At 48.3% G+C, this 16,094-nt stretch overlaps 1 protein-coding gene and 1 non-coding gene across 2 annotated transcripts in view; both read right to left on the bottom strand.

The window, feature by feature from the left end:
- LOC108930843 (TBC1 domain family member 1-like) overlaps positions 1 to 15,318 on the bottom strand; it is a 37,499-nt gene extending 22,181 nt beyond the window's left edge. The window contains exons 1-5 of the mRNA XM_018746302.2: positions 14,680 to 15,318; positions 8,162 to 8,668; positions 2,043 to 2,132; positions 721 to 825; positions 211 to 340 (exon numbers count right to left, since the gene is read on the bottom strand). Coding sequence (XP_018601818.2) covers positions 211 to 340; positions 721 to 825; positions 2,043 to 2,132; positions 8,162 to 8,668; positions 14,680 to 14,709 — 862 coding nt within the window. The 5' untranslated portion in view covers positions 14,710 to 15,318. The remainder of the gene's footprint in view (positions 1 to 210; positions 341 to 720; positions 826 to 2,042; positions 2,133 to 8,161; positions 8,669 to 14,679) is intronic.
- trnaa-ugc (transfer RNA alanine (anticodon UGC)) lies at positions 10,278 to 10,349 on the bottom strand. The gene has a single exon. It is a non-coding gene; the product is annotated as a tRNA-Ala (tRNA).
- Positions 15,319 to 16,094: the final 776 nt, after the last annotated feature.

Below are 16,094 nucleotides of genomic sequence, written 5' to 3'. Positions count from 1 at the left end.
ACTTTGCCAATACGTTCAACAGCTTAATAGTAAAGGAGATAAAAAAAATGGTTGAAAATAAAAAATATAGAAAATGAACTTGAAAGATCATTTATGAATGATGATGAAATAAAAACATTCTAAAGATAAACATGACAGTATTGCAAGGAACTGAAAAGGTGTTGCGGACAGATGCCGCACGTGAGAAACGTGGTAAAAAACTGGGCAGACCTTCTATCGCCTTGCAGAGTGTGTTCAGCTGCTCCAAAGGGCAACGCTGTGGGCTTCGGATCGTGTCGCGCGGGGGCTGGGAGGCTCCGGAGGGGAAGGCCCGCTTCAGCGCGAGCGCCGCCTCCTCGGCCTGCACGGCACACGCGACATCAGGATGCAGGACTTGGACTCACCGACTCGCTGAAATACGGGATTGCGCAACACCGCGCGGACTCCTACCGACCCTCTCGAGTCTTGTTGGGTCGGGACTCACTCGGGAAATATTTATTCAATTGCATTCCTCGCACTGAGCGTGGACACGCCTGCGCTCGCTTTGAGCTTCACTTTGACCCGGCGAAGCAATTCAAGCGAAGGAGGCGCCGGCTACTGCGCCTATTTATCTTGACGTATTATGTTGCTGGGCCTTAGATCTTGCTTTGTTGGCACAAATGACTCATTTGGAGAGACGGAGAGATGTGGACGTGGAGGTGTGTTTTTTTGGAGCCGCCCCGAGGCCTTCCCCGTCCTCACCAGAGCCTCGGCGGAGCACTGGAACACGCAGCAGACGAGCTGGTGGCAGGAATTTGCGTCGGGGTCTCTGCAGACGAAGCCAAAGTGATCCGGGCGTTTGGTTCCCTGGGTGGGGAGTCAAGCACCGAGTCACACACACACACACACACATTACATTACATTACAGTTATTTATTTACTTAGTCAACATTTTTGGATGCAATTACATTTACATTTTACATTTATTTATCAGACACTTTTCTCCAAAGCGACTTCCAATGAACTCTATGTAGTATTATCAGCTCACACACTTTATTCACCGTGGTGACTTACACTGCTAGATACACTACTTACATTGTGTCACTCATCCATACATCAGTGGAACACACACACGCTATGGGTGAACTGGAACTGCATGTCTTTGGACTGTGGGAGGAAACCAGAGCACCCGAAGACTTCCACTGCTAGATACGCTACTTACAATAGGTCACTCATCCATACATCAGTGGAACGCACACACTCTCTCCGTCACTCACACGCTATGGGTGAACCTGAACAGCATGTCTTTGGCAGCATGTCTAACACACACACACACACACACACTAATACAGGCTCTCCAGTATGTATTGTATCGCTACAGGTCAGGTTCCGCCGGGAAGTTAAATGCAGGAACTCGAGTGGAGGAACTTGAGCTCAACACTCATGAGTTACGATTGTGTTCGGGTTCCACGGAATCCCCGCCAGCTGTACGTGTCGCCGAGGGGAAGTGTCATTTTCAACGGAAGTCGCGGACAATGGGCCGCACTTTTCCACTTCAAAACAAAGCGCAACTACATCAGAAACATTGTGGCTACGGGTGAATAGAAATCCAAAGATGAGTGGAAGCCAAGTTCAAATTATTAAAATAGAGAAAAACGACAATTCCAGAGCTTCGAGAGACAAAGGGAACTATGTACTAACAGATACTTTTTCAGCTCATATCATATATTTTTTGATAGAACATTTATCTCAAGCAAATTGTTTAAACAGCGAGTCCTAGGTTGTCTAAGTGTTTTTGTAACTGTTTCATACATATTTACTGGCCATTAACCTCCAGTTCAACCACTTGTCCCATACAGGGTCGCAGGGGAACCAGAGCCTATCCTGGCAACACAGGGCAGAAGGCTGGAGGGGGAGAGGACACACCCAGGATGGGACACCAGTCCGTCGCAAGGCACCCCAAGCAGGACTCGAACCCCAGACCCACCGGAGAGCAGGACCCGGTCCAACCAACTGCACCACCACACTCCCCTCTGACTGAGACACTGTAATGTTTTAGCTGTAAAAGTGTTATTTCATACTGACCTGAGAGCAGAAGGAAATTTCGCTGAACCTTTTTTCACCGGATCCTTTCTTGCGTTCAGGACTCGCAATCCGAACCTGCGACGGGTCTATCTGCAAGTACATGTGAGATACAAGAGAACATCTTGTTCAGGCAAGATCATTAACAGCAATGCTACAGACAGCACTTCTAAGGCTGACGCTTAGCAAAATTTTGTATACGTCTATTTATTTATCAGAGACACTTTTCTCCAAAGCAACTTCCAGTGAACTCTGTCCAGTGTTATCAGCCCACACACCTTATTCACCGTGGTTACTTACACTGCTAGATACGTTACTTACACCGGCTCACTCATCCATACATCGGTGGAATACACACGTTATGGGTGAACCTGCACAGCATGTCTTTGGACTATGTGAGGAAACCAGAGCACCCAGAGGAAACACATGCAGACATGAGGAGAACATGCAAACTCCACACAGACTGAGTGGGGATCAAACCCACATCCTCTTGTTCCACCCAGCTTCATGACTCGCTGTGCCACCATACCCTAAATATTCCAAAGAAATGCCCTCGTACTTGTTTAAAATAGAAACAATATATAACATAGTGTACATTACCTGAAAGCCATGTCATGTGAAATACGAACACAGTTTAGAGGTGGTTGAGCTTCTCACTTTAAAGGCTACACTGTGAACAGGTACTGATTTCAGGCACCGGTTTTTTGGGAAACAGACGGCCGGTGAGCTTTAAATCCACACAGAGCAATGTTCAGCACTTTCGTTTTCAGGTCCTCTTCCCTCTAAGTGGGGCCAGATGAAGAGAAGAACCAGAGTTCCCAGGTGCCTGTTAGCCATGCGGAGAGGAACACCAGTGGGGGGGGGGGTTTGGTCTGGAGAGCAGGGCATTAGGGTTTTTCTGGGAAACATCAATTATTTCCCAGCATGAAGAGATATATGCTTTATGGGGTGAGAGGGAGGGAGTTGGACCTCCTGCCCCAGGACTGTACTGTACCACCTCCAGCCATCACTTCTGTACGTCTCCCACACAAGACCAAGATCCTCCATCCAAAAGCCTTTTTTTCCCAGGACTTCCAAAGACTGCAAAAACTATTTCAGCTGTGGTTTTTATTTGTAGTGGTTCGCTAATGGAGGCCTACAGGACAACACAATTACATTTAAATTCCAACTTAACTCTCTCACAGCACCTGGGTGGTGCAAGAGGGCATGGGTTCGATCCCCAGTCAGTCTGTGTGGAGTTTGCATGCTCTCCCCATGTCTGTGTTGGTTTCCTTTAGGTGCTCTGGTTTCCTCCCACCATCCAAAGACATGCTGTCCAGATTCACCCATAGTTTGTGAGTGAGTGACAGAGAGAGTGTCTGTGTTCCACTGATGTATGGATGAGTGACCCAGTATAAATAGTGTATCTAGCAGTGGAAGTCTTTGGGTGCTCTGGTTTCCTCCCACAGTCCAAAGACATGCTGTTCCGGTTCCCACATAGTGTGTGTGTTCCACTGATGTATGGATGAGTGACCCAGTGTAACTAGTGTATCTAGCAGTGTAAGTCACCACGGTGAATAAGGTGTGTGGGCTCATAACACTACAAGGAGTTCACCGGAAGTCGCTTTGGAGAAAAGCGTCTGCTAAATAAATACATGCAAATGTAAACTTCTAACAGTTAAAGCACACTGGCACGTAACATCGCTCAAGCTTTCATCCACCTGCAACAATTTATAACATTAAAATATCACGTCCGGATTTGTCAAAAATAGGATGCTGCACATGAGCACCGTGCATCCACCCATGTGTCCATTTCCAGAGTTGGAATGTCAGGTCAGGGTCATGTGACTTGGGGCAAATCACAGGAAACAGGGTACAAGGTGTGGTATACCAGCTGTGTACCGCTACACTCGCACTCACTGGAGATGAGAGGCACCACCTGAGCGGCATGCCTACGGAATATGGGAGGAAACCCATACGCGCATAAGGAGAACACGTGAGCACACTCTATTAATTATAGATCTCTCTGCCCCAGGCAACTCATTCAAAAAGCTGCAGAGATCAGGAATGCTTATATAAATTCCCGACGCACAGCGCCTGGTTTTCAGGTGATGTTTACCTTTGAATTTCTGCCTAATGAATCACTGATTCTTCCCCCATGAGCTCCAGGCTATTTTTTTTTTTATTCATTCCATAGTCTGAACGATTATATTGCATCTCATCATAAGACTTCATCCAACTGCGTTTCCATAACTCTTCAGCACGAGACAATCGCGAGTCCTCACCACCATGAGGAGCTTCACCATGTAACGAGGAAGGAGATAAACGAAGGCTGCGCCTGGGATGTTTCAAATTATCAACGGCCGAGTTGAAGTAAGCGGGATCTTCTTCCCGGTGATGTGGGGGGCCGTGCTGAAACAGAGCCGCTTCTGAAACGTAAACGGCGAAGCGCGAGCTGCCTCTGCGCCGCATCAAGGCTGGAGGGTCGAGACAGGTAACGAGAGTTCGACCTGTGCGCTGGGGACCTGCCGTGATACGGGGCGCGTGAGCAAAAGGAGGTATGAGATGCTGATCCGAGTCCCGTGGGGGGGCCTTGCTGTAGAACATTAGAGAAAGGTACAGTCGTGGGCAAAATTATTGGCACCCCCCTGCTCCCCCGCTGCACTTTTTTGCAGACAATTCTTTTTTAAAATTAATTTCATTCTAAAGCAGGGACAGCTGGTACTGTAGCCTTTACAGCTCCTGCCTTTGGACCCAAAGGTTGCAGGTTCGACCTCCAGCTGCCAGCTGTAGTACTCTTACCCTTGAGCAAGGTCCTTACCCTCAATTGCCCAAGTAAAATTACCCTGCTGTAAAAATGAGTAAGTAGCTGTAAACTTGTCACTGCAATAGTTGGAAGTGGCCTTGGAGAAAAGCAACACACACACACACACACTTTCAGAACCGTTTGTCCCATACAGGGTTGTGGGGAACCGGAGCCTCACCCAGCAACACAGAGTATAAGGCTGGAGGGGGAGGGGACATACCCAGGACAGGATGCTAGTCCATCGCAAGGCACCCCAAGCAGGATTTGAACCCCAGACCCACCAGAGAGCAGGACCTGGTCCAACCCGGTCCAACCCACTGCAACACTGCACCCCCCTGTGCAAAGCATCACCAAAGTGATTAAATGTAAATTTCCCTAAAAACAAGTGAAACTTGATCAAAGCATTTGGTCTCTAGAATTCAAATTATTTCACTGTTAATATTACATAACCTGTGTTTTTACTGGGAACATATATCCTTTCACATCAGGAGATAAGAAAGTTATTGACATCCAACACTATTTATGTTTGGTGGCACAGCTTTGGGTCAAAATAACTACAGTGAATCCTGTACTATAACTATTGATGAGTTTCCATCCATCCATCCATACAGCCACCCACCCATCTGTCTCCGATTTCAAGGGGTTCTTGTCCCAGCTGCTGTCTTCAGATCTACACCCAGGTTCTCAACGGGATTTAGATCTAAACTCATTAATGACCATTTCAGAGCAGCCCAACTCTTTCCTGTATGTCTTCAAGTGTATTTAGGGTTGATGCTCTGCTGGAAGACTCAATGAGGCTTCAGGGATGTCATGAGGCCTCCAGTGCTGGGTGCTTGGAATGTGTGCACTGCACCATGAATTCAGGGAAACACCAATGCATTTTGGAGCACAGTGTCAGAAAGCTGCATATCCATTAAGAGTCGTATAAATGGTGCAATACATAATATTAATATTGAACTATAGTAATATTGGGGTGGCATGGTGGCACAGTGAGTAGTGCTGCTGTCTCACAGTGCCTGGGTGGTGCGAAAGAACATCGGTTTGATTCCTGCTCAGTCTGTGCGGTGTTTGCATGTTCTCCCCATGTCTGTGTGGGTGTCCTCCAGGTGCTCTGGTTTCCTCCCACACTCCAAAGACATGCTGTTCTAGTTCACTCATAGTGTGTGAGAGAGAGAGAGAGAGTGTCTACTGATGTATGGATGAATGACCCAGTGTAAATAGTGTATCTAGCAGTAGAAGTCTTTAGGTGCTCTGGTTTCCTCCCACAATCCAATAACATACTGTTCAGCTTCCCCCATAGTGTGTGAGTGACAGAGAAAGAGAGCGTGTGCTCCACTGATGTATGGATGAGTGACCTAGTGTAAGTAGTGTATCTGGAAGTGTAAGTCACCACAGTGAATAAGGTGAATACCGATAACACTCCATAGAGTTTGGTGGAAGTCACTTTGGAGAAAAGTGTCTGCTAAGTGAATAAATGTAAACTAAAAGGGGAAAGGGCTCAAGCAAGGCAGCTGGTAGCCTAGTGGCTAGAGCTACTGCTTTCACACTCAAAGGTTACAGGTTCAATTCCCACTGGCAGCTATGGTACCCTTTAACCAGGTACTTATCTTCAATTGCTCCAGTAAATTCATACAGCTGTATAAATGGGTAACTGTATGCTGCTTTGGGAAAAAATTGTTGGCTAAATAAGTAAATATTGTGGTCAGTTTCAAGATATTTTTACATAAAATTATCAGTTTTTTTTCTTTTTTTTCCAAGGGTTCCAATATTTCTGGCTAAGATTCAAGTTAACAAAGAGAAAATATTGTGCAAAACCAAGGAAAGGAGCTGCGACAAAGCGGAGCACTTGTCACTAAGAAACCGGGATCCTGCAGTTCAAGCGGCCGCAGTGTTTGCTTTCTCCAGCAAGCAAACATTGTCTCGTGGGACAAAGGGGACGTGTCCTCCTCCTCCTCCTCCTCCTCATCAGGGAGGGGCACAGAGGAGCGGATCAGGTCCAGCAGGACACTGAATGCTTACCTAAGCGCTCCTGCAAACGCTGTGGCCGAAAACCTCCCTCATGGGGCAAACAGGAATTTTTACACATCCTAACAAAGGTGTCCAAGGCACAGTGTGGTTTCACTCCTCGGCACAGTCGGGTGTCTCATTGGAACAATACAGGTGCATTTTCCTTTGGGATCAATCATTTTGACCTACCTATCTATATCCTTGAAAGAGTAACACGACTGGACGCTCCCCCGAAACTAGGACTGGAACCAAGCACCTTCCGGATATAGACCCCGTGTCCTTGACCGCTACATTACTTTCCAAAATATGCTGTCTGCTACAAAATTAAATATTTCCCACTGGTGAGGAAAATTCAGAAGAGACCTCATTTTCCCCTTTTCGCTTCTCCAGGCGACATATGAGCTTTTCTTGAAATCAAAGCAAGATCTAAATTCTCTTTTCAAACACCCTGAATTTTTTTCTCCAAAGGAAAAAAAAAAATCATCTCGCAAGCTTTCTCTCTGATCAAAATATAAGCTTTTAATGTCTTATTTTAACTCATTTTTAATGCCGTGAAAACGAAAGTTATCTGTTAAATCGCAATAATAATTAATGAAAATTACATTAATATCTTAAAATCAATCAGATTAATTTAACGCAATATTTTTTTCTTATAATTCCTTATTGCTGTCCGTGTAGGCTTTTTGAACAAATAACTCAGACGTTACTGAGCACAATCTTATTCGTAACTCAAAATGCCCAACGCAAGTAACTCCATTTATCAGGTTTCGACAGTACTGTATGTACAGTTTTTCACCTGTTTATACAACTGGGTTTTTTTTTTTTCCTTTATCAATTTTAGGTTAAGTATCTCAACAAAAAGCTCTGCACCAAGAGAGGGGATTCAAACCCAGGTGGTTTGACTGTACACTGACATCTTCAACCGCTACACTCATTTTACGCCCTCACGTCCAACTGGAAATATGGAATCGTGCCGAGAAAAATCTGCCGTCCCAAATATACAGATATAAAAGGTATAAGACCATTAGCTCTGGAGCCTCATACTTTTTTCCCTGAGTCTGTTCCCCTCGGAACGCGCTGAACGTGGACTGGAAGAAGGGTCCGTGTCGACCGGGTACGAAGGCGCAACGCAGCTTTGTCAAGCTCCGAAATCATTTCCGGAAATGACCGGAAACATCTAGTACTCACAAAAGCACCCAGTCTTAAACAGGCCCAGTGACAGAGAGCAACCTTAGCTTTGAGGGAACTCCTCGTGGAGCTTTTCCCTAAACCACTCGCTCTGTCTGGTCTTTGGATATGACTGACGAGGAGGGAAAGGAGGCCGTTTTACCACGAGCAGCACGTGGCGATTCTCCAGGAAGGCGGTGGGCTGCGCTGGACCAGTCCTGCTGGCCCCAGCCTGCTGCTGACCCTGGGAGGTCCTGTTCTCCTCTAGCCCGTAAGCTGCCTCCCGACCCCTGGGGGGGCTGGCTGCGCCGGCCTCTCCCGCGCTCGACACCTTCTCCCGAGCGCCTCCTTTGGACAAGGGCTGGAAGAAGAGCTTGATCTGAGCGGCCAATCTGGCCGAAGCCGTCAGGTCCCCGAGACCATCGCTCATCTTGGGGGCGGTCTTGTCCACGGGAGCTGGCCGGCCAGCGAGGCCAAGTTGCTCAGCGCATTCGTCGATTAGAAAGGGACCGGTGTTGTTGTTTTCCACACCGACGCTCCCGCAGAACAACACTTCAAAAGTCCTGCCATCGCCAGGGGGCCGTCTGCCTCCGAAATCGGTCCCCGGCGTCTCCTGCTGATTTGTGGCACTCTTGCCTGTGTGCTTCAGTGCGTTGAACACCTCAGGGACCTGCAGAGAGGGGCAGAGAAGGAATCGATGTTCAGAAGCACACGTACGCCTACACGTTTATGTTTACATGTACATGTATTCATTTAGCAGACGCTTTTCTCCAAAGTAACATAGGTCTCATAGAAAATACAATGTGTTCATTACATTAGCGGGAAGAGACACTTAGATGCAGACGTGTGATTCTTAAGTGCGGTCAGTTTGTTTCTTTGCACCATATGAATCGATGTTCATCACACGAGTAGCTGCAAAACTTCATCCAAATATTAACAATTTCTGATCACCTTCCTAGTAATTTTTTTTTTTTTGAGATGCATATAAACATTTACGTTACATTGCAGGAGTAGCTGTATAAAGGTTGATCTGGGCATCATCTTAAAGTTATAGTGCATGAACATTTACACTTTACATGAACTTAAGAGATGATGGGGGAAGTGAGTCTGGAAGGGGTGAGTTTTCAGACTCTTTTTAAATGCAGACAGGGATTCAGCAGTTCTGAGTGACGGGGGGGGGAGTTCCACCACAACGGAGCCAGAACCGAGAACCTCCTGCTTTACCTTTTGTGCGTGGGACCACCAAGCAAGCAGAAGTAGATAAGCGAAGGGGTCTGGCTGGGGTGTAGCGGTTTATCAAGTCCTGTAAATAGCTGGGAGCAGTTCTGTTGATACTGTAACGACCCGTGTTACTGGTTTTTTGGCGGGAAGATGTGCTTAATGTAAATATTTGGATTATGGGTAAATTGTAAATAACGTGTTAAACCACTGGGGGCACTTCTGGGGGAAATGATTGGGTGACCATATTTGCTAGGGTGTTGGGGGAGACCCTGGGGGCGCTAAGCAGGCTGGGAAGGCTGGCTTGAGGTGCACGTCCTGGAGGAAACGGGGTCCTCGGACCGAGAGCGTTATTTCCCTGGTGCCGGTGTTCTAATAAAACATTCAAGATAAACACTGCCTCTGGGTCCTTCTTCGCCCCATCCAAACCCACGGTGCTGCCCGCCACAATATATTCGCAGACAATAATCAGGGTCTTAAATTTGATCCGGGCAGCTATAGGAAGCTAGTGCAGAGGAGCAAGTAGAGGAGATTCATGGGAACGCTTCGGCAAGTTAAACACAACTCGGGCAGCAGCTGTCTGTATCAACTGCAGAGGTTTGATGGCAGTAGGAAGAAGGCCACGCAACAGAGAGTTGCAACGTCCAGACTGGATGTCACCACGGCCTGGACAAGTATTTGGGCAGAGTCAGTAGTGAGGTAGAGGTAACAACGGATCCTGCGGATATTATGCAGGATGTATCTGACGGACCGGGTTGTGGCTTCGATGTGCTGAGAGAAGGATAGACTTGAGTCAGTCGTCACTCACAGACTCTTAGCCGAGGAGGCGGGCAAGATGAGCGAGTTGTCCGGTTTGATAGATATCTTGTGACAGGAGGACAGGCCAGCTGGGAGGTGTAGGATGTCAGTTCCTGAGAGGCTCAGTTGGAGACGGTGATCAGGCATCCACGCAGAGATGTCTGATAGGAAGGCAGGGATGCGTGCGGAAATGTCTGGTGCTCCAGGTGGAAATGAGAGGAAGGACCGGACATCATCGGCGCAGCAGTGGAAAAGAGTTATCGTGGAGATGCCAGGGATTGAACCCCGGGCCTCATACATGCAAAGCATGCGCTCTACCACTGAGCTACATCCCCTTCTGTTTCATGCCACCTTTTTGATACTCCATTTAGTCGACGCTTTTCTCCAAAGCGACTTCCAATGAACTCTATGTAGTGTTATCAGCCCACCCACCTTATTCACCGTGGTGACTTACACTGCTAGATACACTACTTATACCGGGTCACTCATCCATTATGACATTGGTACATTTACTTTTTATTATCATTTGGCTGCTAAGGGTACATTTGTTTCTAAAGATGCCTACAACTGTATCAACTCAAACATTATTGAAGGCGGAACTTAGTTAAATATTAAAGGCGCCGGAGCAGGGCCTTTAGTGGGATCCTCCAAATACCCACCCAGTCACAGGTGGTATGAACTCAACTTGCTATGGTTGTAGGTTATGTATCTAGAGAGAGGCAGTTGCATTGACTGTCAGATGGTCTTTCAGGGCTCTTAACACGTACAGAAGGCTGTTAGGAGAATGTGGACTCAGGTCCTTTGCTGAAGAAGTAGCTACCTTACCGCAGATACGGACGTCTACCGTGTTTTCCAAGATAACAGTACGGTACGCAGTCTGCAACACTGCACGCATGACCACCCATACAGAGTAAGGGGAAGGAGTTCCGACTTTTCATGGCGTTACGTTTTCGCTGAACATCCAGAAGTTCCCACAACATCTGGCTTCTCATTTATGTTCATATTTGTTCAGCTGGTAGGAGAATCGAGGGGAGAATGAAGAGCAAAGAGGAGGAGCTACTGTGAAGGCAGGTAAAGGATGGCACGGCGAGTAGTGCTGCTGTCTCAGAAGGCCTGGGTGGTGTGAGAGGACATGGGTGTGATCCCTGCACAGTCTCTATGGAGTTTGCATGGTCTCTGTGTGGGATCTCTCTGGGTGCTCTGGTTTCCTCCCACAGTCCAAAGACATGCTGTTCAGGTTCCCCCATAGTGTGTAAGTGACAGAGAGAGAGAGAGAGAGAGAGAGAGAGAGAGAGAGAGTGTGTGTTCCGCTGATGTATGGATGAGTGACCCAGTGTAAGTAGAGTATCTAGCAGTGTAAGTCACCATGGTAAACAGGGTGTTTAGGCTGATAATACTACATAGAGTTCGTTGGAAGTCGCTTTGGAGAAAAGCGTCTGCTAAATAAATAAAATGTGAAGGGAAGAGGTAAATACATGGGGGAAGTAAACATGGCAAGCTGTGGAGGGGGAGGACAAGAGGAGGGCAGTACAGGCAGTCACAGGCATCTGCGCTCGTGTTCCATCTTGCCCTGGAAAGAAGCATTGCAGGGTCTGACTTACAGTAACCTCTCTTGTTCTTCTCCAGGTGGATCAAACGCCGTCGTAAAGAAAACACTCACGCTTTTAAATCGCTCTACAAAAACTAAAGTTTTGCTTTAATGCATATAAGTCTGCATCATCAATCACTGACTGACAGTGTAAAGTCTTATAAAGTACTTGTGCCAAACTCCAGGAGCTAAAAAAAACTGGCCTAAAAGTCACATATGTGATAGGATAATATTCACATTTACATTTACATGTCTTCATTTATCAGACACTTTTTTCTCCAAAGCGACGAACATCTCGTAGAAAATACAATGTGTTCACTACATTAGCGGAAAGAGACACTTAGATGCAGGCGTGTGATTCTTAAGTGCAGTTCGTTTGTAACTTTCCATCATATGAACCAATGTTTATCACACGAGTAGCTGCATAAAACTTTATTAGAATATCGACAGTTCATGATCACCTTCCTAGTACTAATATATATATATTTTAAATATACATATGAACATTTACTATTTTCAAGGGGTAAGGTGGTGCAACAGGTTTGACTGGGTCTTGCTCTCCAGTGGATCTGGAGTTCAAGTCCTGCTGGGGGTGCCTTGCAATGGACTGGCATCCCGTCCTGGGTGTGTCCCTTGCACCCCGGCTTAGACTCTGGTTTGCTGCAACCCAACTTGGGACAAGTGGTTTCAGTCAATGTGTGTGTATTGTAAACTGTATATAGTAAATATTTACTGTAAACATTATTACACATACATTTATAAAATGAAGGTCGGTTGAACCAGAGAAAAAAGTTCAGCATCTGCTCAGTTCCATATATAATGAAAATGTACTTGTTTTTTTTTCCCAAATAGAGGGTTCCAGGAGCGCTGGTACCCAAAACTGTCATGTTCCCGTGTATTTCGCCACCTGGCCACTGCCGTGACGTCCGGTGAAACGCGGCCCGTTTTCGTGCCCAACGTGGGGAGAAGGCGTACCATCGCAATGCGGAGGGTGCAAAGAGGAGGGGGAGGGAAGGCACGGTAGAGCGCCGGTATGAACCGGGTCGGATGAAGACAAGCAACCCAGCCAGTTGCAGTTCTGCTCCCGTCCTGTCCTGTCTTGTCCAGGCCACGCGGGTGTGTCGCAACAAAAGAGTGAGATGCGAACCGGCCGTTCCTTCTGCATCGATGGCCTCCTCTGGCCCTTACCGCGTATACAGGAATGGTACCGCATTTACTCTGTACAGCACAGTACAGCTCTTCATACCAAACCAGGGGTACAACGGTTCTGCTGCTGCTGCTGTCACACCGCTCACGAAGAAAGTGTTTCCGTGTGGGTGTGTTTAGTCTCACCTGTAGCCCATCGCCTGCTTCCCTTACATGAACCCATCGCGTCGAACACACTCTCCGCGCACACGCACACATGGTAATCTTTAGCTGTATTTCCAAACACGCATGCCCTCTCCCGTGAGCTGCCTGTGGGCGCAGTCTTGCACAAACACGCAGCAAAGTGTGTAAGCGGCCCGGAGAATTTCGGTATGTGAGCCAAAGGCTTGTTTGTATTTGTACGGAACGACAGTCCCTCTAACATCCGCACCGCTTTATTTACCGTCATTCGCATCAGGCTTCAACGTGCCGGAAATCTGCAGATCAGTTAAAATCTCTGTAATGTTGCTGTGACCCTCTGCCAATCATGAAACAATTTATTGAAAAAAATAAATAAATAAAATCCTAATGTCGAAGACCATTTTTTATTTATTTAGTTAAAGCTTTTCTCCGAAGTGGGATTCAATCTTTGCCTTCGTTACTTAGCCGCTTATAATTCTTTTACTTTTTTTTTTTTTAAACAGTGCAGTATTTTGTACTGCGTTGGTTCTGGGGAGCGGGGGGGGGCAGTGGCACAGTGGGTTTGGCCAGGACCCGCTCTCTGGTGGGTCTGAGATTCGAGTCTCGCTTGGGGTGCCTTGCGATGGACTGGCGTCCCACCCTGGGTGTGTCCCCTCCCCCTCTAGCCTTGCGCCCTCTGTTGCCGGGTAGGGCTTCTGCTCACTACGACCCCACTTGGGACAAGGGGTTTCAGACTGTGGGTGCGTGTGTGAGTGTGTGGTTCTGAGTTAGCACCTTGCTCAAGGGTTTCGCAGCAGAAGCCGGGATTCAAACCCCGCTTCTTCCGGCACTAGGCATTGGCCGTATCTCAGTAAGCTGCCGCTTGGCTACTAAAGTGTTCAGTAGTTTGTGGGAGTGTGACTTTGCAACAGAGCATCTTTCAGAGAGAGCACTCACATGGCTGGCCAACTAGCACGCAGCGACTGTGACCACGAACACACACGCAGACACACACACACAGAGGACCTCCCAGCGTTTGCAAAGGGGCTGGTCAAAGGTGCGGCGCGAACATCGACAGCTTCCTGTCCACAGACGTAGACATTTATTTGTTTAGTTAACGCTTGTCTCCAAAAGCAACTTACAGCATTGAACTGCTTACACTGATTTACCCTATTCCACAGCTGGGTCATGTTTACCGCATCAGTCTGGGTAAGTACCTCGCTCAGCGGTTCCACAGCAGGAGGTGGGATTCAAACCACCGAAGTACAGAGGCAGCAGCCCGAAGCATTACATGTCCTACAGCCCCTGGACATTAATCCGCAAAGCCATTCTGACACATTTGTCGGGAGGCCAGCAGGGCTGCCGGGGGGAGGGGGTGGTGTAACCAGAGACCACGCGCGTTGTTTCATGTACGGACAGAACCGACAACGGTATTCTCCCGTCTCTCGCCGCGGTATGCGTGAGGAACGAGGGCACACCCGGACACGCTCACAGAAAGCCCCTTTCATTCAATCGAGAGTTCGTCTGAAGACACACCGGGGGTGGGTGGGTGGGTGGGGGGGGACAGGTGTGTTCGGTTCCCGACCGGCGTCCGCAGTGGGCCGGGAAACAACGTCCAGCTGCTCTCTGCTCCTGCTCTTTCGAGGAGCCCCACCGTCTTAGGAGGGGGGTCCTCAAGAGTCCCGCTGTTACGAGAGCAACGTATTTTACCATCGCCATCCTTCCGCAGCTCGAGAGCAGAGCGACGCGGGGCCCCGTCACGCCGCACTCACCTTGGCCGCCCAGTTGAGGAAGGGGGCCATGTCCCAGGGCTGAGCCTTCCCCTCCCGTCGTCCCTCCAGTTTTCCTGCCGCGTTTCGGCCCCCCTCGGCACGGAAACACCTCCGGCAGGTGGTTCTCTCCCTCTCCTCTCCTCCGGGCGCGCTGCAGCAGCCCCCGCAGAGACCGTCCAAGAAACCCCGGTCGAGTCTTCCTCGGGATCACGGCTGCCGCGGACTCGTCCCTCCCATCTCAGCTCCATCCCCCGAGAAGCACGTCCCCCCTGCGGACTTCCATGGCAGCCCCCTCGTGATGTCACCTCGAAAGCCTCCGCTCCACACGCCGCCTCCTCCCTGCCTCCTATCCGCTCCGCGGCTCTTTATGAGGATCCGCTCCCCGGCTCAGACCTTCTCCGCTCGGACCCAGCTGGGCGTGTGCGTTCGGAGCCAGGGTCCTCCTACTGACTGTTTAAACACACCTATTGAAAGGCTCTTTGCAGCTGGCGCGTGCTGCTGGAAACTTCTTTCAGTTCGTAGCAGCTCGGGCCAAACTGCAGGATGTCGTGTAGAAAAAGATACGGGAGGAAAGAGCGAGGAGGCCGACGGCGGAACGCACACATGATCGGAAGCGCAGGACTGTTGTCTTTGGAACGGGTGCGGTAACACGATCCTGTCACGTGACGCCAAACGGGGAAAACAGAACGCGGTCATATCTCTGGACGAGCACAATGTAGATGTGTATAAATAGCATGGTAAACGGAATAAACCTGACGCTAAAAATGAAAACGCTCCATTTCAGGTGATACCGTAGTATATCGTAACGCTGAAATGTTGTAAATGGTGGGAAACAAAAACATTCCTTAGTGAAGAATAGCCACCAACACAATATATAATATCCCGGATTTTTTCGCCATGCGTGCAGCAGTTAAGAACTTTTGTCTTGCAAAGGCACGTGCGTCCATAAAAAATTGACTTGTTCTCAACAAATTATTTATTCTTTGCTTCTTTTGACGTCTGTGATGTTAGCGCTTCATTTTGCCTGATGGTGGTGGAGCAGATTTGGTTGGGGCCTGCTGCGCGGTGGGTCTGGGGTTCGAGTCCCGTTTGGGGTGCCTTGTGGTGGACTGGCGTCCCGTCCTGGGTGTGTCCCTCCCCTTCCAGCCTTTTGCACTGTGTTGCCAGGTTAGGCTCCAGTTCACTGCAACCCCCCTTGGGACAAACAGTTGTAGAGATTGTGTGTTCCGGTTGTTGTGAAATGCAGTCCAGCGGCATGCAGCGATAGGAATGAATGGCGTGAGGAGGCAAGAGCACCCCCTGTTGTTAAAGTGTGATCATACAGGTGTCAGACAAAAATGGTGGACAACATATATTCGTGCCATTAAAGTATTGAAATATTGATATTTTATTTGCTCGGCTCCATTTACCGTCTA

The sequence above is a fragment of the Scleropages formosus genome, chromosome 5 (assembly GCF_900964775.1).
Source record: "Scleropages formosus chromosome 5, fSclFor1.1, whole genome shotgun sequence".
In the NCBI taxonomy this organism is placed as follows: Eukaryota; Metazoa; Chordata; class Actinopteri; order Osteoglossiformes; family Osteoglossidae; genus Scleropages; species Scleropages formosus.
This window is presented reverse-complemented; position numbering and strand designations above follow the sequence as displayed.